At 32.4% G+C, this 26,578-nt stretch overlaps 4 protein-coding genes across 6 annotated transcripts in view; 1 reads left to right on the top strand and 3 right to left on the bottom strand.

Moving 5' to 3' along the window:
• Window positions 1–4,737, bottom strand: part of Ih (hyperpolarization activated cyclic nucleotide gated potassium channel Ih) — a 148,832-nt gene extending 144,095 nt beyond the window's left edge. The window contains exon 1 of one of the 2 annotated variants that reach the window (XM_065346184.1): window positions 4,362–4,737. In XM_065346184.1, coding sequence (XP_065202256.1) covers window positions 4,362–4,414 — 53 coding nt within the window. In that variant the 5' untranslated portion in view covers window positions 4,415–4,737. The remainder of the gene's footprint in view (window positions 1–4,361) is intronic. The other variant, XM_065346185.1, reaches the window with a different exon arrangement.
• Window positions 4,738–7,710: 2,973 nt separating this feature from the next.
• Window positions 7,711–13,523, bottom strand: LOC135832739 (ecto-NOX disulfide-thiol exchanger 2). Of its 2 annotated transcripts, none has more exons than XM_065346181.1 (14): window positions 13,323–13,523; window positions 13,140–13,235; window positions 12,853–13,059; window positions 12,647–12,785; window positions 12,280–12,565; window positions 11,989–12,202; window positions 11,791–11,916; window positions 11,473–11,706; window positions 11,194–11,406; window positions 10,350–10,456; window positions 9,336–9,464; window positions 9,117–9,257; window positions 8,900–9,044; window positions 7,711–8,806 (listed from the first exon to the last, which is right to left on the bottom strand). In XM_065346181.1, exons 1-14 carry the CDS (start codon window positions 13,363–13,365, stop codon window positions 8,580–8,582), a joined length of 2,307 nt encoding a protein of 768 aa, XP_065202253.1. In that variant the 5' UTR covers window positions 13,366–13,523; the 3' UTR covers window positions 7,711–8,579. The 2 variants fall into 2 exon arrangements, with proteins under 2 accessions (XP_065202253.1, XP_065202254.1); XM_065346182.1 differs by having other exon boundaries at window positions 12,862–13,059.
• Window positions 13,524–13,806: 283 nt separating this feature from the next.
• On the top strand, window positions 13,807–22,926 carry LOC135832738 (myosin-IIIa-like). Its single transcript, XM_065346180.1, has 23 exons — window positions 13,807–14,157; window positions 14,345–14,520; window positions 14,609–14,713; window positions 14,829–15,005; window positions 15,078–15,374; window positions 17,112–17,276; window positions 17,387–17,503; window positions 17,595–17,783; window positions 17,870–18,072; window positions 18,145–18,289; window positions 18,379–18,571; window positions 18,648–18,852; window positions 19,098–19,242; window positions 19,314–19,464; window positions 19,561–19,841; window positions 19,919–20,196; window positions 20,274–20,439; window positions 20,635–20,962; window positions 21,045–21,190; window positions 21,258–21,356; window positions 21,447–21,523; window positions 21,590–21,691; window positions 21,783–22,926. The coding sequence occupies exons 1-23, from the start codon at window positions 14,025–14,027 to the stop codon at window positions 21,910–21,912; spliced, it is 4,008 nt and encodes a 1,335-aa protein (XP_065202252.1). The 5' UTR covers window positions 13,807–14,024; the 3' UTR covers window positions 21,913–22,926.
• Window positions 22,927–22,993: 67 nt separating this feature from the next.
• Window positions 22,994–26,155, bottom strand: gwl (serine/threonine-protein kinase greatwall). The gene is made up of 14 exons (XM_065346183.1): window positions 25,842–26,155; window positions 25,692–25,747; window positions 25,522–25,622; window positions 25,354–25,445; window positions 25,167–25,288; window positions 24,983–25,089; window positions 24,806–24,903; window positions 24,510–24,733; window positions 24,200–24,436; window positions 23,989–24,130; window positions 23,757–23,922; window positions 23,581–23,694; window positions 23,292–23,504; window positions 22,994–23,220 (listed from the first exon to the last, which is right to left on the bottom strand). The coding sequence occupies exons 1-14, from the start codon at window positions 26,097–26,099 to the stop codon at window positions 23,165–23,167; spliced, it is 1,986 nt and encodes a 661-aa protein (XP_065202255.1). The 5' UTR covers window positions 26,100–26,155; the 3' UTR covers window positions 22,994–23,164.
• Window positions 26,156–26,578: the final 423 nt, after the last annotated feature.

The raw sequence follows: 26,578 nt of genomic DNA, 5'->3' as shown, positions 1-26,578 counted from the left end.
GAAAATGGAGACAACTTACAGAAATCGTTACTTCTGTTTCGAAATACAAGTTGTTCACCAAGTCAGTCTAGTAGTAGTAGTATGCGCCCATACATTATTTTATTGAAAATAGAACCTTACACGTCATTAAGTTATCTACAAATTCGTACATTACAGCCAGAAATAATGCAACTTCAATAACAAGTGCATGCTTTTTGTTCCGCCTCTTTCCCCAAAATCTACACGAATAAAGACGTGACTTACCATTCAATCTCGACACTTGACAATTTAACGAGCCGTTGATAAACGAGCTCGAATAAAACATCTTCAAACTCTTATTACTTCATAACACTTCGAAGTACCCGAAATAAAACAATTAATAGGTACCTAGGTACTGTAAAATTTGCAAAGACGACATTCGAGACAAATAACTATAACGAATTTATAATCAAAAAACAAGTAACACTTCTCAAAGTACTTTTTGACCAATAAGTAATGACAGCGAATGCATGTCTCTAGCACGTAGAACTGCCGAATTTTGAAGATAGTATAAGCAAAAATTCTTACTTCGATTAATCCTCACAAAACATTTCTTGAAGGATTTTCAAAGTCTCAGAAAGAAAGGGACAAAAGCAATTTTCCATGGTATACATTCCGTGGAAATTTCCAGAAATGAAGAGCTTGAGATGCACAGGGATGTTCAAAAGTCAGTAAGTGAACCGTTTTGCTAGAAAATTAATCAACATTTTAGAAAAAAGTTGCAGGTATAAAGGCGGAATTTGTACCTACTCTGAACCTTCCGCATGAGTATTCTACCACATTCCAGATTGCCAACCTCCCACACCATTCAGAGTACAAATACTTATACTCGAAATCGACACCTGTTCTGTTCTAATCAATCAAGTATAGATAGTTGAGTTGGTTGCTGTAGTATAATGGCGCGAGTTACGTGTATAAACCGTAACAGATGCTGAATTTTTTGAATTGATTTTAAAAGTTTCATTTCGTATTCAGTTTTTCCTGGAAGGGAGGGGATCCAAAATCACATGTTGAAATTTTTTAAAACCTGTTCATCTCAAAATGGAAAAAATCATCGTGATCTTTCTTCTCCCCGTTTACCCTTCCTTCCACTTCGCTAAAATAAAAAAGGTTCAAATCGTGTACAGATCAATGTAAACAGTTTTCTACATAAAATTGAACGTAGGTACTAAAAACATTTCAGAAGCTGAGCTTCATGGCTGAAATCTTACAAAAATGAAACATAAGTACCCCGTACTTAAATTACCTACATGAATTTCCTATTTTTTTTCACTTGTAGGTGTAGGTAAGTACAAAGACCGCAAACATCGCAACTATTTCTTCAGGTAAACAAAAAATAAAAAATAAGACGTACGTCTATTAATAATACATTTTTTACAACCAGGAAAACCTAATACGATGTACAAAACGCGTAACAGCGGGAAATCAACACTTTTCAATTTCATGCTCACTGCGGGATATAGGACCTTTGCTTATATTTTTTGAAGTGATGAGTAAGTATGTACAGGTAACAAAGCTCTCGCACAACCATATAGTAGGTATAGAACTGAGAAGAAAATTTCAAAAAAGTTCTGGCATAATAAACCAGTTTCCTTCTTCATCGCAGAGTAGAGACTACCTAGTATACTTACTCACATGAATACCTTACTAGTACTGATGCTAGAGGTTGAAACTGCAGGTTTTTCAGCGAGAAATTAAAGTAAAATTTTACAAAAGAAAGGAGTACGTGATGAATATTTTGCTTGGTTGTTCAAATTTTGTTCAAATTCTTTTATTGCGATAAAGAATTTGTAGGTGTAATGAAATGAAAATTGGAAATTTCAGGCGAGTAAAAATGGAGGAATTGAAAAGTGACAGGTCCATATCATTGCCTGGTTTTCTAACTAAAATTCTTAAAAACAAAAAAACACATTTTATACCTAAATATGGAGAAAAAACTAATTTTAATTGATTCGATCGAATGAACGTTTCGTTCAGTTGCCACAGTACCTGATGATGTGCTCTTTTTTCATTCTTAAATGCAATCAGAAATTTGAAATCTAAAATTTAAAATTTTTACTCTCAAGCCTCTGCCCTCTTCCTTCCAATAAACTTTGCTTCCACGGCCATCAAATATTTATATGATCGAATCTTGATCGTGAAAATTGTGATCAAGGTTCTTTTTTACCGTATGGTACTGAATGATCTTTGTTGGACTGAAGTGATAATTTTCCACCAATCATACGCATCTATTTGTATTTCACGTTCCCCATCTATTTTTTTATTGAAAAACTTTCTTTGGGGTTCACGATATTTCTGCGCACCCTGTAGTAACATTACTAGGTACCTACCTCTATCCATAGTAAAATGATTGAATCTGATCATGTCTGATCAGATCTGGACGTTCGCCAGATCCAATTATATCTCACCAGACCAGATAAGATCTAACAGGGGAGACCTGATGGGATCTGACCAGATCTGAATAGATTTGATCGTGATCAGACCAGACCAAACCACGCATGATCAGATCCAAACATTCTCCGGTTCCAATTAAATCTGACCTGATCGTATTAGACCTGGCCAGACCGGGTCAAATGAATAGGTAGGTACCTAATCATCCCCCTCATATAAGCCTTGTGGCACGTTGAGGAGGTGGGGGTGTGCCGCAATGTTGTGCTCCCAATATTAATAAAATAAAACTTTATATAAAAAAAAAAAGGTACCTAATCATTTTCCTCAAGGTAACGATACTAAATTTCAGTTTTGTATTACTATTACATACTTACTCGTACTTCTGATTAAACAAATTTAAATCGTTTCCTTTATGTAACGTCTGTGAAGTCCCATGATAAGAGTATACAATGAATGTTTTTCTAATAATCGGGTCCTAATAAAAAAATAACAAAAACAAAAGATCCCTGACCGCGGAAAAAATACTAAATATCTAATCTAAACGAAAAATTAATAATAAAAATTGAAACTTTAGAATTTTTGAACTTGAAATTTCAATTAAGTATAGAGAGAGGAGAGTAAAAAACTAAGAATAACTTACGAATCTTATTTAAAGAATCTATGAAGAAATAATATTCTAGCCTTTTCGATAGAGTAGACTTACATAATATATCAGTTTTAAAAATTAATCATCAGGATAAGCAATGCTGGATCCAGGGCCATGAAGGTACGTACGAGCATAAGTACGAGAGTACATAAATAAACAAATGTACATCTTCACGTGAAAACTTTAGTAGGTACCTGGAACCTACCTAGACCTACGAGAAAATGAAAAGCTCTAAAAATAAAACAGTTTTTACTGAATAGACGAACCACTATCATCAAATTTCTAGTTCTTGGAACTAAGTGAATATTTTTTACCCTCGAGATAATTTCATTCACTTAATAAAATTAAATTTTTTACGTTGTTACCTACCTACAATCTTTTTGTAGAAAATATGATGGTGAAACTAAGACAAAAATTTATCATAAGAAAATGTACCTACCTTTACGGTATATATATTTTGTCCTTCTCATAATTATTTTTACTTACCTATGCAATAAATAGGTATTATTGAAAAACTATAGTAGGTAAATTAGAATCATAAAATCATTAGTTTACTGCAGAAAAGGGTACCCAAAGAAGTAAGACACGATGAAGTAGGCATTTTAGCCGGAATACTTCGCTCTATTTTTATTGCTAGTTACCTTTCGTGCAATTTAGTTTTAATATTGAATTCAAAATCATAAAATTTCGTATATTTGAATTTGCATAAAATGAAAAAACAGTGTGAACGAAATGCTTTACCTTTACCTGTATAAAACTGACCCACTTTTAGGTTTTCTCGTATTCTCGTAAAGGTTAAATAGTTATAGAAATATCTATACTTTTTAACGCATGATGAGCTGACAATGCATTAACTTTGTTATATTACATACAAAGTTGAGTTGTGTTGGCTATATTTTCATTTCGCACATTTACAAGTACCTACCCACAGTGAAACTTTTTAAAACGTTGCCGGTTTTTTTTTTACTGCGAAAAATCATCATACTCCATTTATCCGTAAAACGATCGAATAATTCATTTTTTTAAAAAATGATTACAAAACCGAGTTGATGTGATTCGGGAACAATTACAAAACAATGCGACATCTTCGAAACATGTAGGCATAGCTATGTAGGAGCAAAGTAGTCAAATTGTTAGACGTGCATGTCGCTCAAATGATCTAATTAAACGATACGAAGAGTCTAGCTCATATACGTTACAGTAAGTGTATTTCCGGCAAGGGATGCGGCTAATTAGCGTAACACTTTAAAGAGAACGAGTTCAAGTACGTGGTAAATTATTAATCGCATACTAAATAGATAATTACCCGAAAGAATTTGAAGCGACCGATAATTTGCTTTTTTGACGGCGAAGAGACATGGGAAGAACGGAAGACGGCGGCCGTTGGCGTTGCTTTTCAAACGTAAAGATAAAAAAAGTGATCGGGTGGCCGCCGCTATCGCAATCAGTGGCATAATATTCACTTATCAATGTCACATGTGATCCGCGTAAGCACAAGTATTTGTATGAAAAAAAAAAATTCTTCACCTCATAACCGAATTTTCGAGTCGGAAGAATGCGAATAAATGAACGATCGAGTAAATTGTCATGCGTTAATTCCGTAATTTCAACGATAATTTCGATATGGAAAAGAACGCGATTTACCGTCGTCCCTCTACGCGCACACACTGATACCTATCCGTTAGCGAGTCTTCATTTCCCCCGAGAAAGAGAAGAAAATTTAGGCCAGACGGACGGGGACTGGGGAGTAGCAACGCACTCGATTTTCAATGTCCACCTTTAACACCAAGACGGGTGACTGGCACGCGATGCGCCGCCCTCCTCGCTCAAGCTGTTTATTATTGCTATTTTTTTTTTTTTTTTTTTGGTCCTTTTTTATATATAATATTATTTTACACCATTTAACTAGAAAAACGCCTGCTGTGAAAGATAGTTTATTGCGTTAAAATGTGTCGCGTTCGAAACCCAACTTGAAGCAGATTTCGGATGAAATGAAGCGAATTCTCGATGAGAAGGATAAAGGTGATAGTCGAGTGACGTAGTAAGTTCCAAGTAGATGTTTTTAAAAAACTTATCCTAGGTCAAACATGCAGCTAAAACGTAGAATTTTTAAGCTCTTGGAAAAGAACAACGCAAAGATACAACGATACCTAGTGATGTACATACATATCGATAGGTACCTACAGTCGATGTGTTGACATTTTTAGAAATATTTTTTCTAAAGAGAATCAAAAGTCCGAGGGAAACTCGTCGAATTCATCAGATACTTTCAAATTTGAAGTAAATGAACTTAATTGCTAATACTTTCGACAGTTTTGAAAAAATGCAAACATGAAAATTAAAATTTGAGATAGGAAGTATTTAAAAATACAAATCTCGATTTATTGAATCAAGTGAAACCTTCAAGTTTTCATAGTTAACTATAGTACCTACCTACTCGATGATTTCAGGAGCAAAAAAAAATGTTTTTTTTATGATTGAGAAATTCCACGCTCCACAATTTCAGTCATGTTTAATTTCTTCGAAAAAATCCTATCACTTTTCTCAATCTCAATAAATTTTTGAACCTGATCTCAAATCCAATTCAATTTTTATTTTTCTTGCACCGCAAAATTGAGTTAGACATGAAACTCAACGCACTTCACACAAGAGAGAAATCTTATGATCTACAGTTTGTTCTTGCTTTTCTTTATTTTTTGGAAAATCGGTAATTTATTTGTTGTGTTTTGTTTTGTTTCGTTTTTTTTTTTCAACAAGAAACATTTTTTGTAGTGGTAAAATTGGAAAAAAAATCATCTCAAACAATCATCTCTGTTGAACATTTCAACTTCAACTCGAAAGCAAATCCTGCCAAGAAAAAATGTGTAAGCTAACGAACTCTGCTGATGAGAAAATTCTGTTACACCCAGCTAAAATTGTATTCCTCAATCCACATCCATCTTTTCGTAAGACATTAATTTTTTTCTTTAAAAAAAAATCAAAGAGATTAAATGATTCATTTTTTTTAGTAAACTTTATTTTTTGGATAGGTACATATTTCTGAAAAATATCATTCGACCAGCAATCGTATATAATGTAATCAATTACGTCGTATCCAATTCCAGTTCAACTTTTGTATAGTTTTTTACAATTTCTCAAATAAAAAATACATTGTTTCTACTCCGCAATCTAATTCAAACCGTAGGTCACTACTGAAATAAATTCATTACCTAGGCAAATACCCACTACATAACCACACAAAGATATTTTTGAAAAATAGTCATAATCTCGTACCACTGAAACTAGGTCTATAGGTCATTTTTTTCAATCCTATGTGTGATAATAACCAGTCTTTGGGGAAAAATCGGTGTGAAAATAGGGTAAATTAGTTAATTTGTTTGCATCAACTAAAATCCAAGTTTTTAATGTTTTATGGCCCAGCAGTGTTTTTTTTGTTGAAAAAAAAAATATATCTGCACGCAACTGCTAAAATACAATACATTCATAACATGCACGTGGAAGACTAAAAGTTTCATACCCATGCACGTAGGTAGGTACTTCAAAGGTTCGAGTTTTAAAAGTAATTGAACCAGGTATTCATTCCATTCGATATCACGTACCTACACTTATGGAAAATTTCTGCTGCAGTTTTTAATACTTTTCAACGTGTTCCGATCAGAAATTAGAAAACGTTCTAAAAATGAAAATATAAACACACGAATAGTGAATTATTCAACTAGAGAGGTAATGTGATTTTCAACGAATTTTGATGTTTATTTCCCGAACGAAGCGAGGGAAGTGACTAAAAATCGTTGAAAATCGTTACTAGTACTATTTTTTTCATTCCCCCTTACGTCAAAAAAAGGTTAAGGATTTTGAAAATTTTCCAGCTTAATATGGCACGGAATTTTTCCAACTTGGGTTTCAATTTCTTCGAAAGGAGTGAGATATACTGTCACTACCCTGCTGCATCCTGCTTAAGGGACTTTTGAGAAATGCCCACAATGTAATAAAATTTCACAAATAATAAATGGCACCTAGCACTATGGCCTCATTATATTTGAGTGTCACTTACTAGAAGTAATTCAGTGCTACAAATATATTTCGTGTCCAGTTCAACTGGTGAAAAAAAAAGTTTAATTCATCCTTAGGAGAAATCTCACATACCTACGTAAAAAAAATAAGCAAGTATGTGAGATAAGTTGCCTACCCAGTTCACCGTAAATACGTTCGTATTTCTTTTTTTTAAAATGTGTAAAATAAGTTGCCTACTCAATTTGCCGTAAATACGAATTTAGTTCTCTTACTGAATACAGAATATACTGTACTTTCTCTCTCCCTCCCATCATCAGACCTTTTCATCTTCCAAAAAAATATTTTTTATTTTAGATTCAATTTTGATTTTTGAGATAGTAATTATAATGCACTAGATTAAACCCGGTAAAATTTGTCTTCAGCAACATTCTCAGGCCATTCGAGATCAGTTTGGAATTTATTTTTTAAAGATTCTGAATCTTGTTGTCGTGACGAAAAAAAAGCGTATGATGTATTTTTAAAATTTGACCTAACATTATTTTGCATAATATTTAGTCAAGTGAAATTCAACACACGAAACTATTCGAGTATGATAAATAGATAGTATGATGAATAGTTGATGGATATGGAACAAATCACACTTTCGTTTTCAAAGTTTTATTTAAGATTCGCACAATTGTAGTCTTAAAAATAAACACAAAAATCAAAACAAAAAAACAACACGTTATTAAAAAAAGGGTATTTTTCAGTTGTCATTAAAATCTGAGTTCAAATTCTCCTCCAACATACATCTATTAAATCGTATGATCATAAATGTTGTGAAAGGGTCTCATTTTTTTTATACATCGGTAATTCCCCCCCCCCCCCTTGAAGAAAAAAAATTCGTCAAATGGTCCTAAAATAATGAAAACATGAATGTTTTGCAGATCTAAAACCAAGTTATTATTTTCCCCCCAATTTTCAAACTTCAAGCGATTTTTAATTCATAGCAAATAAGAGAAACATAAAAATCGAATAATCGAAATTTTTCAAAGCATCGGCACAGTACAACAAAACAATCGAATACGTTTTGGGATAAATTTCAAACATATTGGTACAAACCATTAGAAAATGAGTAAAGCTGATTCACATATTTTTTTCCTAACGCATAACGCACAAGAATATACCACCAATGCAACAATGTAATCAAATTTGAACAAAATGATTTTTGATTATCTTGTGGTTGCACACATTTAATTTTTAGGTGTTGTGCGTATGCAGGAAAAAGTATGTGAATGCAGCTTAAGGTACAAATAATGGTGAATCTGGTAAAATAATTAACCAGAATACATAGAAGTCTTTGGTAAAAAATTACATGCTTTTTATCAAGTGGCATTTTTGATTCCCTTTTAAAATTTTAAAACCAGTTGATACACATGAATGCTTTTTAAAAAAGGCAAATGAAGTTCTGAAACCTCAGCAAAATACGTAACAGTACATCGTACGAGAAACAAAATGAAATAAAACAAACTTAACCAACAAATGCATCATTATCGCTGCAAAAACCGGCGTATTTCCATCTACGTTCCATATTCGCTCCAATTCCAACCAATTCTTGTTGAAACACGGAAGGAAATTTACTCAACAATTGCTCGACGTCGGTAACTTTTAAAGAAGGCATAGCTTTTTGTAAAAATGAGCATATATAATCAACTCCGGCTCCAAAAGGATGTATATGGAGGAATATTGATATCAATCCTACAAGTGTGAAAATAAAAATCAAAAATTGATTTCGAATGAAAGAATCATTACACCTACCTAAACGTAGGTGATACAAAATTTAAAACTAACCTAATAGCTTCGCTTCTCTTTCAAGCAACGTTTGGATATTCAAAGTTGTTGGAACTACGGTGGTATCAGCTTCTTGAGATTTCTTTTCTGGATTTTCATTATTGGTGATTTCTTGCGACGATTGTTTCTTGATATTTTCCATTTCCTTGAGTTTTACACAATTATTTTCATTTTTAGCCCATATTTCCAATAAAACTAACAAATCAACTCGGCTCACCTGATTCACCATATTAAGCGTACTCTGTAACAAAGCGATCTGTTCGGTTTTACGATTAATTTCGCATTGCAGTTCACTCCTGATGACACAAATTTCGTTTTTATAAGCTTCCAGTTGACATCGTAAACTATCATTTTCGTCCTATAAACATGGTAAATTAGTACACATATTTTCAACGACTTAATCCTGCAGCATCATCAATATCATTGTAATACTTACTTTCAAGGAATTAGTTTCTGAATCCAATTTTTTCTTTTTTAAGGCCGGACTCTCTTCATCGTCGGAATCGGAAACATCCATTTCATCATTACCAGATTCGTCATTTTCGAAAGATAATTTTTTGATTTCCTAAATAAATTATGAAAATATAAGTTTCTTAATTTAATTTATTTTTGGAAAAAATCAATTTATACCAATATTAATTTTGTTTAACATTGAAAAATTATATGAATAAATAATGTACATATGTAATGTAGCGCGAAAAATAAATTAATTTGAATTTTCGGGGATACAAGTGAAAATAGCATAATTTTTTCATAAATTGTTAGCTATTTTAGTAACTGATTAATTTTGAATCCACGTTAGGTAACTTTAACTACACAGGATTTACATACAGTGAAATTAATTCGTATTTAAAATTTCACACAAGGAAAGATGTAAATTCCAAACTTCACGCAAAAAAAAAACAACACAGCTTATTAGGAAAAAGTAAGTTTCTGTGAGACATCGAAGGTTAGAACCATCACACTCATAAGTAATATTTCCCTTCCTACTAGGTAATTGAAATTTTCAAAATATCAAAATAACACCTACATCAGCATTGTCTAAATGGACCGATGCACTAAATATCACAATTTTTGTCATTATATAGACAGATGAGTTGAAGTTACAATTGATTTAGTTTACTACTTCTCCGGTTATTTTAAACATGAACGAATTAAAGGGAATCAACGCTCATGTAGATTTTATAATAAAAAAGCATGGTAAAATTATGCATTACATGTTACTGCATTTGTAAGGAAATATCCAATACACCCACACTGTAGATCCGTTAAATAAATAACTAAATACCTACCTGGTTGATTAATCAAAGGAAAACGCGCCTTAAAACAGCGTTTACAAAATGATTCGAATAATCGTACATAAAATAAAAGCGAACAAAGCGTATTTACAGTAGAAAAAAAAAACAACAAAAAAATCCAAGCGTTACATATTCGCAATCATACTACCTACCATGGCCGTTTTCTTCCAAAGTTCAATATTTTTCCTCTGTGCTTTAGTAAAATGATCCCAAACCTTCTTGTGCGATGAACTGATGAACAATTTCTCGATCTGAGCGACTTTAACATTTTACGGAATTTCAAATAATAAAATATTCATAGGCGAAATAATGATGAAAAAACGTTGAATTGATTTCATTTTTTTCGTAACAATTTTTTTTTAATACAAAAGAATAGTCATAAACTATTTAAAATTATTTTGAAATTTTTTCCTCTCAAAATGAACATTTTGATGATTGAAAAGTAATCATGTTAAATGATTTACTACGTACGAAGTCTTTCAAAAATATGTAAACAATTACAACAAACCTGATTTCAGCGCTCCGTATAAGTCTTTAAAGAGTAAAACTTACCAGCCTAATATTACGACCACTGACCGTACTTTACCACACCATTAATATTACACATAAATTGTGCTTTCAACTAATTTTTCTGACCTTTTTTTTCATCTTTTTTTTTTGTTTAGTAGATAAAGCTTACATGTACAAATCCAAATAAATATAATCTACCACCTATGTGATTAAAATAGCATTCTTTATAGCTTATATATACATACAGAAGTCCAAGTTTTAGTAATTTCCACAACCCTTATTACTGATATATTTGAAATACTCAGAGAACGAAGTAACTATACGAAACAACACTGACTGGTGGAAAATATTTAAAGCATGTTAATGATTTTCATTCGAGAGCGAATAATTTCCACGAAACCAAGTTTGAAAGCGGTATTTTAAAAATCCGACAGTATTTTCAATACACCGATAACGTACGTGATGAAAATTCTAATAAATACTTACATTGTGTGAGTATCACGTGAGCACGCAATTTCATTATATCTTTTGATTTTTTAAAGTCGCATTCGCATTGATTTTTGTCATGGAGCAGACGTCGAACATGCGAGTTTATCGATTGTATCATGCTGTAAAACATGTTAACGTTTCGTTTATTACATTCTCCGCGATCTAACCAACAGACAGCTACGGATATTGCTTTCATGAAAGTATCTTCGCCTATAAAATGAAATTTTTGTAACGATGGTCATCGTAAATCATCATGAATAACAGTAAAATACCCACCTTTTAATTTTTCTAGAACGCCGTTCGCTTCACTTTCGGTAAAATGACTAGGTCCAGTAGGTGACATTTCCCTGCAACTCTCTCGTAACATTCGTTCTCTATGACGTTGTTCTCTTTGAATTTGTCTTTGTTTGCATTCCCATTCGTATTGATCATCTCGAGCATGAGCGAAATCTACATGCAATCGACCGGTATTCGGTGGATCCGAATTTGATCCTAAACGAATTCTGTAGCCTGAAAAACAGAAACGAAAAATGTTATACATACTTCGCGATTTTAATACATACAAAAATAAAAGGAAATCTCAGATCAACGTACCAGAAAGAGTGAGAGCTTGATCTACAGCCGATTCTTCAGAAAATCTTATGTGACAAAATTTCTTATTACTCAATCTTATGTTGGTAATTTCACCGCAAAATCCAAATACTTCTCGTATAATATCCTCTACAAAATGATGACAGATTAATATCATGACTACTATGCCAAAACTAGGTAGGCATTGTTTCATACTCGTACCTTTAATATTTTCAGGTAAGCCACCAACGAATACAGTTTTACAACCAAGCGGACGATCCCTTGTAGTAGGAGCGGGAGCGTTAGGATTAGGTGGAAAAAGCGTACAACTTTTACAATGAATAATGGATTTAATAACAGCATTTGTATTCTGTTCGGAAACAGCAGGCGTAGCATTATTTGGTAACTGAGTGAGAACGTTTCCGAAAACGTTGAACTGAAATCAAATGATTCATTAGAATTTATTTCATATTTTTTTACAACAAGGGTCAACATTAAATGCTCATTGTTTACCGTTTGTCCAACAAAAAGACTAGGATCAATTATGTTAGAGGTCAACATCTGATTAACCCCCAACATGGGAAAATTCATATTTGGAAGAACATTATTCCAAACACCGGCGTTAGTTGTTAAAACGGGAACATTTTGACTAGAAGCTGTAGTTGAAGTAGTAGTGGTGTTGGTGGTGGAAGAATTTGGCAACTGAGCGTTGACAGTCTCGTTAGTTGGCCTGATTTCAGAGATAACTTGGCAATCATCATCGTCAGAATCTACGCCAATGATTTCTTTGACAGAATCACTGAAAATCAAGTCGTAAAATAAGTTTTAAATATTTTCTTAACGCTTAATTAGTTCATTAAAGAGTAAACTAAAAATATACCTTTTATCGCTATCTTTTTCCGAAGAGCTTTTATTTTCTATCAATTCGTTCACGATAGGGATATTAGGCTTGATTTCGGAGATTTGTTTGAAGTTGAGATTTTGATATCTATCTTTTATAACAGCTTGTTCATTAATAACTAAAATAATTCAAAAAAAAATATTAGTAAGGTAGAAATTTTAAAAATTCGTAACCAATTAAAATACCTGGCTTACTCCTAGATGAATTGAATTCTAAAGGAGCATCATTCAAACCAGTAGAGAGAACAGAGGGTGTGACACCTCCCGGAGAGAAAACACTTTCGTTAAACAGCTGATGATGGTGGTGATGATGAGCTAATGGAAAACCTTGATGACCAATAAGAATAGGCCTCCCAGTACCCATCAAAGAATGATGCATCGCCAACAATTGTCCTAGAAATGATAAAATAAAAGCCGTAATAATAAGCCATCAATTTATTCATCAATCGATAATATTATGCTAATCCAAGTACCAGCTGTAGGGGGTGGCGGAGGTGGAGGAGCCCTAATGACCGAAGAAATTCCTGCTAATGAAGCAGCTGCTGTTCCAGTCGGAGGCGGAGGTGGATCTATTGAAACATAGCATTTCTTTAATAAAATCTAACCGAAAGTACAAGACATTCCAGTGAGTAGAAAAATGATAAAACACAACATACTTAACGCCATCCTATGGTTCAGGGAAAATGTGTAAGAGCTCATGATGTTTTCTTTGGTTAATGAGCGATCATACTTCACGTACTTAAATTCGTGAGCACTTTTTTCTCATTCTCCGAAATTCTAACTCACTTTTTTAAATCAAATTATTACATAACACTACTGTTATTTTGATACCTCTTTTGACTTACATTTGACAAAACAACAACAAACAGGAAACAACGAAAAACGAAATTGAAATGAATGTTTGCGACGGTATTCTGCATTGTTTTTCTGTGAGACATGTTTTTTTTCATTCGTTAATTTTTTTAAAACGTTTTTTTTAACGCAAAAGCTTGAAAATGTTTTTAAAAATATTTGATTTTATGAAGTTTATTTCTCATATTAAACATAATTCACGTTGAAACTGAATTTTAAATCGTGTTACACTGAAAATTCAAAGTTATGGAAAGTGTTTCTGCCAGTCAGAAAAGACTCGATTTTGTACGATGTTTTGAAATTAATTACTTTATGAACTTGTTAATTTGTAGTTCAAACATGTAGCGCATCTGATACAATGTTATTTTGATAAAGCATAACGGTACATACAACGGTACAGTAGGACAGTATACAGCCAACTTGTATCATGTCTGAAGTGTTCTTGGTGCTGATCTACGCTTACGATACAATGTAACGACTAAAACCCTTCGGTACATTCGTTGATCATGACATATCAAAGGCTATGTCATTTTGCAAACATCTCTTCCTTACCAGACCCGACCAACAGGTACAGAATCGAAGAAAGAATCGGAGAAGGTACTTATGGAGAAGTTTTCAGTGCTGTGGATTTACAAACAGGTCAGTAAATTTACAATTAAATATGACTGATCCTCTAATTCATGGCAAATCACTCTTAAATTTTTACTGCCGTACACCTAATTTCACATGTCACTTATCTGCACGCTGTGAAACATCTGATTCTATGGCTACTCGATTGCATATGATGTTACAATTTCTTCAATAATTTTTGTTTGTTTCATTTCAGCTGAAACTGTAGCGATAAAAATATTGGAAAACATATCGGAAAGTATCGAGGAAATTGAAGAAGAATACATGATCTTGAAAGACATTAGCCATCATCCGAATTTACCTCAATTCTACGGTCTATATTTAAAAAAAGGAAAAAAAGTTGAAGATGATCAATTATGGTTGGTTATGGAGGTATGTTATTTCATTTTTTTGAAGCTACGATATAAAATGGTTCAATGTGTTTGGTGCAATCAATCACATGGTACGTTTTTTTTTTCAGTTATGTGCTGGTGGATCGACAACCGAATTAGTTCGCAATTTGAAAAAAAGAGGAGAGTTGTTGACCGAATTACAAATAATTTATATTATCTACAACACACTTCAGGTAAAGTCTTCAAAAGAATACAATATTTTATTCTCAGATCGTTCAAATTGAGCATAATATATATGTATTCGAAGAATTATTATAATATTGTAATGGTATAATTTTTCCATTATAGGCCATAGCTTATCTACACAGTAAGCATTGTATGCATCGTGATATCAAAGGACATAATATTCTGTTAACTGATGAAGCAGATGTAAAAGTGATTGATTTCGGAGTTTCTTCCCGATTAGGAGCGACAATGGGCCGGAGAAGTACTTCGGTTGGTACACCATACTGGATGGCACCTGAAGTAAGTTAAATTTTAAACTAAGATTTCCATTTCACTCGGCTCATTTAAATAATTCGTTGCATAATTTCGTAGGTTATCGCTTGCGAGCAGCAGCTGGAATGTTCATATGATTCGCGGTGTGATATATGGTCACTAGGTATAACGGCCATAGAATTAGCTAAAGGAGAACCACCGTTATCTGAAATTCATCCTATGAGGGCATTATTTCAAATACCTCGTAACCCCCCTCCTACACTGGATCGTAAAGACTGCCCTAGCTTGAAACAATTTGTTAGTGAATGTCTAATCAAAGACTTCGAGTGCCGACCTACCGCGCAATATTTATTGTCTCATCCGGCGATGAAAAAAGGAGCCGAAAATGCGCACCAGGTATGTAACTAATAATTATTTATTCATCGATCTCGGCTACAGTTTCGCGAATATTTGCCTTTTTTTCGCGCGTATCGTTTACTCTACAAATTCGTCAACAATTACGAATTGCGGTGTTTTCAAAAAAAAATCAAACAACCACAAAAAACGGAATATTTATGTTTGCTCATTTAAACAAATAATATTCGAGACGACGCGACGGTAACGGTACTATTTGCGTAAGAACTTGACAAGTATTTTAACGATGGCTCTATCAACGGTTCTTGTGTTGTTTGGTGTAAAGTCTCACGAAAAACACGTGTACCTTACACCGTGAGATTTTGTTGATGAGCCATACTGGAAATGTTAAATAAAAAATTGAGAGTGACCTACAACATTTTTCAAAACATGAAAAATGATCAAAATTATTGCCTGGTGATGTTTTGTTTGAAAATTTTGTCCGAATTTGCACGAAGGTGTAGATTATTCCGTATTAAGCGTATTCTAACATAGGTAAATCTAATTAGCAAGACTCGTCGCGCATTCAAGCGAAAGATTTCATTAAATGTCTTAGATGCTCTAGAAAGTTAATTTTTTTTTACCATACGACTCGTGTTAATTCTTCACATACATAAGTCTATTGTCTCGTAGATGCATACTTATTATAATACGAGAAATATAATTTACAATTTAACAGCATATTAAATTGTGTGCAACCATTCGTCACATTCCAATTAAACCGTAAAACTAGTGATTATAATGATTTCTTAATTACTTATTCAAATTTTATGCATAATAGATTGTTACGAGATGCCTTTCAAAAAAAAATAAGTTTAATTTACGAACTATTAATCAAGTAACGAAAAAAAAAGAGATTAAAAGAAAAGCAAAAATTTAAAATATATCCATCTTCGTGAATTTTCTCATTTCATGTACCTAGCTACTCGTATTTACGCGAAGAAACTTAATATGCTAAAGAGTAGGTAGGTAGGTAGGTACGTAAGAATTAACATGAAGATATTAAAAATCTCTCAGTGTAAAAACAACATGTTTCCTGTTACAACATGTTTACTACACTGTCGCGTTTACGAGAAAACTCAGTCAAGTTTTAATAATTATCGTAAAAATGGAAACTAACGTTGAAATTCTCGTATCATAGAAATAGCAGTAAATCAAACGCCGCTAAATCAGCGGTTCAAAATAATACGTCAAATCGAATAAAATATATCAATTAATTTTAATGGCTAAAGCGTACAAAAACTCATACCGTTGGCTGACTCCATCGCTCCGGTACACAAAACTGTCAGCATCGAACCCAACCTCGAGTTCCTTTATGAACAAAAAATTATAAAAATAAAAGAAAAACCGGTATCATCTTTCTGCGGAAGTTGATCGACATTTTTAATTATTGACCTCAATTAGCGCGGTTTTTCTCCATTCATTCGTCGATATTCATTTTATCATCAGCGTCATATTTATCTTCGTCGGGTATTGTAAAACATGTTTGTGTCGTCTTCGAAAATAATTCGATTGTTTTTTAATTTCGACGAATATATTAACGATAATTGGTTACCCACCACCGAATTGATTTTCCCTTTTTTTTTTTGGAGTCGCTGAAAAAAAAAACGTGTTACGAAATCGCGAGAACTGATCGTCGCCTCGTTCCAAATTAGAATTGTTTCTATGTTATGATTAGATTTTTTTTCAATATTTATATGCTCCGGTTATAGTGTTTTAAATGAGTGAATTTTTTTTTAGGCGCGTAAAGAATTGAAAGAAAAAATCCTCAAGCAAAAATTATATGGTAAAGATAAAATCACTCCAGATGTTACTACGAAACATGGAAAATTTAAAATCGATCGTAAATCGGAGCTGACTAAAATGTACGTTGATGACCTAGCAACTTTGGATACGTTGACCGAGGTAAGTTATGTTTACGTTTTGATCAGATTAATCTCACGTTTTGTGTATTTTTTTTTTTTTTTACTCTTGAAGAATCGTGCCTAATTAAAAATTTGAAACAATCTTTACAGGATATAATTGTAGAACAGTTACAATGCAGATACGAAAGTAATCGTATTTATACGTTTATTGGGGATATTTTACTAGCCATTAATCCTTTCACTGCTTTGGGACTTTATAATACAAACGTACGTTGATTTTTCTTCCTCTACTTTATTCGATAATTTTAAAATGAAAAATTGCTATTGAACTAATTAATACATATTTGCGACGAATTAGGAACAGAAACGTTACACTAATAGAATTCGTTCTGATAATCCACCTCATATATTCTCGATCGCGGATGCTGCTTATCAAGCGTTATTGTTTCAACAAACCAATCAAGCTATTGTTATCAGTGGAGAAAGCGGAGCTGGCAAAACTGAATCTGCGAATTTACTACTCAAACAATTGGTTTATCTAGGAAAGGTAGGTACTAGGTACCTACCTATCTATTTGAAAATTCGTGATAATCATTATATTTTCGTTAATGTTTTCTGCTCATTATTGCTCAGGCTGTGAATAAAAATCTAGAAGAACGTATTCTCAGAATGAATCAACTAATGGAAGCATTCGGAAATGCTCAAACTGGAATAAATAATAATTCTTCGAGGTTTGGTAAATACCTCGAATTGAGTATGACTAGTGCTGGACGTATCTCAGGGGCCAAGATATATGTTTATCTGCTTGAACACAGTAGAATCGTTCAACAAGCTCAGTAAGTTTTTTTCATCCAGTGTAATTATTCAATTTAAGATGAATCGAGTATTGATGTTGTTCGAATTTACAGCGAAGAAAGCAATTTCCATATATTTTACTATTTGTACGACGGATTAACTAATAATAATTTGCATTTGGATTATCATTTGGATGGAGAATTACGACAACAACATTCCTATTTACCTGCTGATAAACAAGATTTTAATACAAAAAAAGTAAATTTTTATTTTGAATAATTCAAACGTAAAGAGTCGTGTCGTCAAGTTCACCTACTTTACCATCCTCATTTTTGTTTTTTTGCTAGTATAACATCATAAAATTTGAAGAAATCAACAGCGCTTTTAAACTGATTGGATTCAAAGAAGATGAGATAATCTGCGTTTATAAAATCCTCGCTTCTATTTTGCATCTCGGTGATATCGAATTTAGCGAAGTTGTTTCCGATGACAATACCGATAATAAAAGTAAAATAATCGATTTTGCTCCCTTACATCGAGGTAAACTGTTCATAGGTTTCATTTACATAGTTTTGTTGTAAATAATCTTATTAATCTACTTATGTGTGTTTTTTAGTGTCCCATTTATTAGGATTGAATAGATTTAATTTATTGGAATGTTTAACCGTGAATAGTGTCACTATGAGAGGTGAAGTTATTACGAAACATAATTCTGTGACTGAAGCTTGTGTTATCAGGGATGCCATCGCCAAAGCTTTATACAGCAGACTTTTCGATTGGCTTGTCAGCTGTATAAATAATTTACTATCCTATCATATAAGGTAATTGAAATTAATGATAAGTAGCATCTTTAAAAATAGTAAAATGAATGAATTAACGTCCAAAATTGAGTCAAAATAAATAATTTCTTTGGCATCCAGGGCTCATAAGGCTTTTAAAATGGTAATTTAATCATTGTTGGACTAAAAAATCAACTAGAAGAGCCGCAAGCCATTAAATTCTGAACGTGAAATTTTTTTTAGTTTATTGCATTGTTAATCAATATAGGTATGATTTTATTTTACAGAGGCGATGCGCGTATGATCGGTATACTGGATATCTTCGGATTTGAAAATTTCGCTAAGAATTCGTTCGAGCAACTTTGCATCAATATTGCAAATGAACAAATACAATATTACTTTAATAGACATATATTTACTTTAGAGCAGCAGGTAATTTAAATTGTTTGATGAAAATTGGGTATAAATCTGCATGTTCTCTAATTATGTTTTGTGATTTCAAGGAATATATAAATGAAGGCATACCGGTAGATATGATCGAATTCGTCGATAACAAACCAGTCTTAGACATGTTTCTATCCAAACCAATGGGATTATTATCGTTGCTTGACGAAGAAAGTCGATTCCCCAGAGCCACCGATAAATCTTTAATAGGTACCTATTTTTATGCATATCTTATCATCGATTTTTTTTAGTTTTTTTTAAAACTTCATTCAAGTATAAATATCTTACATTTTTAAAATTTTTCAGAAAAATTCCACAGCAATATAAAAAGTAAACTGTACATTCGTCCAAAATCAAACACTTTACAATTTGGCATACAGCATTTCGCTGGTAAAGTTATGTACTGCACAGAAGGCTTCTTGGACAAAAATCGACAATTCTTACCAGCAGATGTGGTAAAATTATTATGTGGATCGAGTATTCATACAATTCGATACTTATTCCAATGTTCCGTTAATAAGACCGGTAATTTGTTCTATTCGATGCCGGTCAATTTACGTCCCCCTGAGTCACCAATATGTAACAAAGTAAGCATTCATTTCCGATATATTCTTTATTTAAATCATATTTCTTTGATTACTATCCACCTCTGTACATTTTTCAGAAAAGTGCTCCTAATAATTTGGATAACGTTCCGAAAACTCGTAGTCAACAAACAGCCGCCAGCTATTTCCGCTACTCTTTGGCCGAATTATTGCAAAAAATGTCCGGTGGAATACCACAGTTCGTTCGTTGCATTAAACCAAACGATTCAAAAACGCCCCATCTATTCGATCCAGTTAAAGTACTAAAACAACTACGATATACCGGAGTTTTAGAAACGATTCGCATTCGACAAAACGGATTCTCCCACCGAGTAACCTTCGCTAATTTCTTGAAACAGTGAGAATTTTTTATTGAAGCGAAAATTTTTTGAATGGGTGTATGTATTTCAATGTTTAATTTTTTCCAATTTTCAGGTATTCGTTTTTGATGTTTTCGTCGGAAGAACGATTCCCACCTACTAGAGAAAGTTGCAGATTACTTCTAACTCGATTGAAAATGGATGGATGGGCGTTAGGAAAAACCAAAGTGTTTTTGAAATATTACCATACAGAATATCTTACGAAATTATACGAAGAACACGTTAGTTTGATATTTTATTCATTAATTACCATGGTTGTGGGTTCATTAATTTTACCCAAATATTCGCATGATTGCGTTGAAACTCGTTGAAATCAGTCTTGAAAATATAACATTCCGCTTGTTGACACGTCTCATAACAGATGATGAGAAGTTTTTCAATTTCCATAAATTTTAAAATAATACATTTCATTCCAGGTCAAAAAAATAATTATAGTGCAATCGTGCATTCGAAGATTCCTAGCCAGAGTGAAGTTCATTAGGATGAAACGCGAAATGACCTTCAGCGTTTTAACGCTACAGAAATATATTCGCGGTTGGATTGTTCGCAAGAAAACACAAACATTGAAGAAGAGTAATAAAAATCCGGTCAATGTTAATGGAATCGACGATTCTAAACGCAACGAAGTCGATGGTCGTAATAAAAATCATTTGAAAGAAATTAACCCTCCGCCTCAAGTACAAAACCACCAAAAGAACGGAATTGTCGAAAAACCTAGCAAAGAAAAAGATTTTAATAAAATTGGTTTGTATCAGAAATGATTATTCGAATTATTACCAAGTGTTTTTCAAAAATTATGATTTATGAATTCTCTGTCTTTTTACAGAGTATCAAAATGGAGCCAAACCTCTCAAGTTTTGGAATGTGAAACCGAATTGGAATTACAACGATGAAAATTGTAAAGATAGTAACTGCAATAATGTGAAAAATCTCAAAGTACAAATTAATCCGGCTGTCAAACAAGCGAATAATGTATGCGCCTAGATTATTTTTTCAATTGATTTTAGTACGGAATAATTTATAGTTGGACATCTTGCAGGCTAATAAAATAATTCCAGTCCGAAACAACTCCATTAAAAAAGTAAAAAATATCATTAGACCACTTGTGGTATACGATGCTCCAAAACCGTACATTCAAGTACGTATTTTTATAGAAATTATTTCTAAATGTACATATAAACTAATTAAATCTATCTCCTCTTTTAATTTTCTCATTTTTAACCAACAGAAAGGGTTCGTTCAAGAAGTGACCAAAAAATTCGCAGAAGAGTCATATAAATATAAAAAAGAAGATGAAATGAAAAAGTAAAGAGAAATGTAATGGATAAGTATGTGTGAAGTTCTTGTTTATAATTAAATTTTCATTTTTAGAAGAAGAAAAATGCAAACGTTGGATAAAAGTTGTAAAAAGGAAGTACCAATAAAAGAAATTAGTCAACAGCCAGCGTATTACTGGAAGTTTCAACCAACGAGGTATAAAATTAATAACATAATGCATAATTTATATCTAATATCGATATACAAATGATTAATTTTAATTATGTTTTTTAAATGATATTTCCAGTCGAGTGAGAATTCTCGGTAACAACAGTCCGTGTAATTTTCGTCAAATGCTCAGACCAATTCAAGATCCGCCTACAGAATCATTACGAAAACGTATGGTTGAAAGATCTCAGAAATTAAATGGTGTGTGAAAATGTAATACCTCGAGTATTGAACATAATCATGAGGTAAGAAGACTAATGATTGAAAATGAAACATATTTCTACATAATAATCGTGTAACTGTTTTACTTGAACTAGTCAGATAAATATTTTTAAATATGAAAATATTCTGCATGCATATACATGTTCTATTTTTAAATACATTCCATGTAGGCATATTTAAGAATAAGATTTTTTCAGTGATTTTTTAAAATGTCATTCCATAATGAATGTAGTTGTTGTAAGTACATATGTTGTTTATTTATTTTATTTTAAATTTCTGAAATTTTTCTTTTTTTCGATGGTTCTCGAGTTTAAAAATTTTTGGTTTCTTGAAATAGAATAGTGATAACGTTTGACGTTAAAATTTTCAAAAATAAACCATTAACAGGTTTATGGATTATTTCCAATGGCAATACTAGTCTGATTTTGCAAATCAAAATGTTCACGTGTTTTTATTGTTTTAATTTATCGGTGAAATATCTGTGATTTTTTACAAAATCGCCGTTTTTATAATTTTCAAAATTGAAAACAATGTACTATTTGCATTGTTAATTTATATTGTTATCAAAATAATGTTCTAAATTTAATTGACACTTATTTTTACACACGGTTGTATGTGAATTTAAAGATACGTGAAAAATCCAAGTTTAAGTACATACATTGTATTGTGATTTTTTTAAAGCTATTAATAATATCACCTTTTCCACGCAGTGGTGGGGAAATTTGTATTTATAAGTTTACGGTTGAAGGCTGAAATGAATTTTTATACATAATATTCAATCTGTGATTCAACATTTTTTTCTCCCTCATTTATTTTGAAATTCCATTTCAATGGTTCATTTACAAAAATCAAATTAATTTGTGTATGTAATCTTGTTCCTATGCTTATTTATACATTCCGTTGTACTGCAAACAACGTGTTTTCGTACGTTAATTTATTTTGTTATTCTGTTATTTATTTTTTGTTTGTATAATTTGTTGCAATAAATATCTACAGATTTACGTTTATCAATAATCATTCGTAAAAATTTTGTTCTTCAATTAAAAACTATGTAGAGCAAAAAAAATATTCTAAAAATCAAGAATTTATTCTTTCAATAATACACTATTCGATTTTTAAAATTTAAAATTATAACACAATAATTCATCAGTAAAAATACGACATAAAATTTCATAAAATGATAAATACCAGCTGAGTAGTAAATACCTACTTACATAGAACAGGCTATAAGGAGAGGAATTACATATCGAGGTGTTTCAGATTGGTAACTGTTATTTGTTTCATATCGCAACGCGCTGAAAAATTAACCAATTCAAATTAATTTTCTAAAAATTGATGGGATTATCTTCTTGAAATATCCACATACCTTTGAAATATGAAGTATCATCAATCGAATCAGGTTTTGGAATGAATGGAGGCTCGACGGATAGTAAATTATCCCAGCTTATATAATGAAATAAAGGCATGTCGCGTAAATCGGCGCCGGTATTTCTTTTTTCAGGTTCCAAAGTTAACAGAGAATTGATCGCGGCTTCCATTTCCGACGATAATGCTTCATCTCCTTCTGGCCAATCTAATCCTGAATCAAAAACATATCGGTAATGTTATTTGAAAAAAATCAGCGATCGAAGAGTATAGGTCAATTTCAAACTTACTTCGATTCAGTATATTTTCAAACACTTCTTGGGGTGTTTCTCCACAAAATGGCAGGACGCCGGTGACCATTTCATACAAGCATACACCAAGTGCCCACCAATCTACTCCCGAGCCTGAATAAAGAAAAAAATAAGTTAGCTCGTGTTGAACGAGATTTCATTTACGAAATGCTTACCGTGTTCTGTTCTCAACAGTAATTCCGGCGCCAAATAATCAGGAGTGCCTAATATCCTGCTGTCGGTTGGTTTAAATCCTCTTCTTAGTATTTTCGGGGTACGATAAGGAGTACGATTAGTATTAGGCGTTCTATTATTCGTAATTGGACTAACTAGAGGATCCTCCTATAAAATAAAATCGTTAGTGTCGAGAAATTTCGCTCGCCAAAAGAAAATGAAATGGATACATACCAACGGCGAAGATATAGACGTTATCTGTTTGCTAATATTAGTTTGTTTACTGAGAATGGCATCACAAGAGGTCATACTATTCGCTGCATTGACTGGAGTGGAAAACATGACAGTAGGTTTTCTATTTACCGCAGAAATCCTCCTATTAGCAAAAACCGAATAAATTATTTTCAGGCCGAATTCTTTCTCATACGGATAAACTGATACTCACTTTTTTTTCAATACACTCCTCAAAGGACTTAAGTTAGAAGGCTCTGTACAGCGCGGAAGTGTGTTTTGGTCTCTAACTGGAGTAATTGTGTTTGTGATATCCATTAATTTAACTTCTTGAGTAAGACCTGTGTTGTTTCTACTCACTGGTGAAGAACAAGCGAGTTCAGGGTGACAAAAATCAATTGGTCTTTTTCTTTTTAAAGGTCTATTTTCCAAATTAGGTCTTTTGAATGATCTGTGCGATAAAAATACATCATTAAAATATGAATTCTACATAGTGTAATGTATGAAAAGAAGAAAAATTATACCTGGTTGTAGATAAGGGCGATGGTGTAAATAATGATGCATTGTATTGTGGTTTTAGTTTGGAATGACAATTGCAAGGCATGGATATTTCTTTAGAACAGGAGGCACATGTTTCATACGTAGAAGATGCATTTAGGTTGGAATCAGCTGAATAAAAAGGCAGGAAACCGGATAAGTTATTCTCATCACCTAGAGGCGAATCAAAAGGCATTCTTTCATACGATCCCTAGAAAATAATTTGAGCATTAATATCTGTTCATAAAAGAAGTAAACATAAGGAGAGTTCGTGTCAACTTACAAAAGATATGTGTGATGTTAACGAGCAAATTTGACCAGGAGTTCTAGCGTTCAACACACAGCCTGGAGTTCTATGTATTAGATCGGATACCTCGAGATCTAAAAATCAAACATTCATTTATTATATCTACTCTAAACTAAAACTGCAAATATTGGTTTAAAAATGAACAAATATTACCTCTATGAAGTGTTACTTGACTTAAACCAAAATCTGTTAATTTTAAATGTCCAGTTTCAGATATTAAAATATTATCTGGTTTCAAATCTCGGTGTATGATGCCGTGTCTATGAAGTACATTGAAATGTAATTTTAAAATAAATAAGTAAATGCGAATTAATAATGGAAAACCACTCTCACATACCGATGCAAATATTGCAAAGCTAATATGATTTCAGCACAGTAAAAAACAGCCATTTGCTCCTCGAAGTAGGTATAAACACCCAGCAATGACTTTAAATCTCCGCCAACCATGTATTCCATAACCTAAAAACCAAAATCATACGAATTAATGACATAACTTTTAAAATTTCAATACAATCATTACCTACCAAAAAAATTCTTGTGGGTGTTTGTAACGAATAAAACAGCTGAACACAGAACGGACTTCTTGACAGTGCTAAAGCATTTCTTTCATTTACAACTGAAAAGTATCAAAATACGTATGTATATGTAATCCAGAAAAAAAAAGATCTTTTCATTACTAAAAATATAATTACCTTGCGAGACCATATTTTTATTTATCATTTCGGATTTTTTCATTACTTTGATAGCGTAAATTACATCAGTGTGGCTCGTTTTTCTGCCCAAATAGACCTCCCTGAAACACGATTGTTCAATTATAAACTTCATTTCAATAGAAACAGACCGTGAAGAAACAAATACATACCCGAAAGCTCCTCGACTGATAGGTTTAAGAACTTCGAAATCTTCTATATTAGGAGCCTAAATAAACGAAAATGAAGCAAATTAAAGATCATCGTAGAAATACGTATACATACAACAACTCATTTGAAATACGTATCAAAACTCAACTTACTTTAAAAGTTTGAGATGATTTTGAAATGGTCTGATAAATAGATCCTGGAATTTCATCGATATCGTGATGAAACACTCCGTCGGTTTCTTTCTCTTTTTCCATTTCACCGAATTTGAAATATTCTATTAATTTTGAAAATACTTTCATGAATGTAATAAATATCACATCAATAAGCGGACCATCATTAAACCAATTTTTTAATACAAAAAAATGAATAAATTGCAGCAAGAACTCCGGAAATTTTAAAAAGCACATCATCAGGTCAACTGATAAAAATGTAAGCTCAACGGATTTCTGTTTTCATCACAGAAAAAAAAGTAAACAATGAGCTTTCGTGTCACGTAACCCAAAAATTGACCAATCAGAAAACACGAAAAGCTCAAAAGGGCGTGCGTTATTCCGTGAAAACAACCAATGAAAATCGGTTTAAGACATTTGACGTTTTTCAATTTTATTCTTCCTAAATCAATCCAATGCATGTGGTATTTTGACGTTTTACTTGAAATAATGAATACTTTTCCTTTCGTAAAGGATTTTATGATAATTTGATTGACTCAGTAATTCTAAAAAAGTCTTGTTCATGTAAATTCAAGAGTGATGAATAATTAAAAAAGCAGATATAACTTTTATAAAATGAAGAAATTTTTATCACAAAAACGCCGCCATTTTCACTTTTATTCATATCACAGCAGCATAAAATATGCGCAAAATAAATTTGAAAAAACTGGAAGAGAGAG

The sequence above is a fragment of the Planococcus citri genome, chromosome 1 (genome assembly GCF_950023065.1).
Source record: "Planococcus citri chromosome 1, ihPlaCitr1.1, whole genome shotgun sequence".
NCBI classification, from domain to species: domain Eukaryota; kingdom Metazoa; phylum Arthropoda; class Insecta; order Hemiptera; family Pseudococcidae; genus Planococcus; species Planococcus citri.
This window is presented reverse-complemented; position numbering and strand designations above follow the sequence as displayed.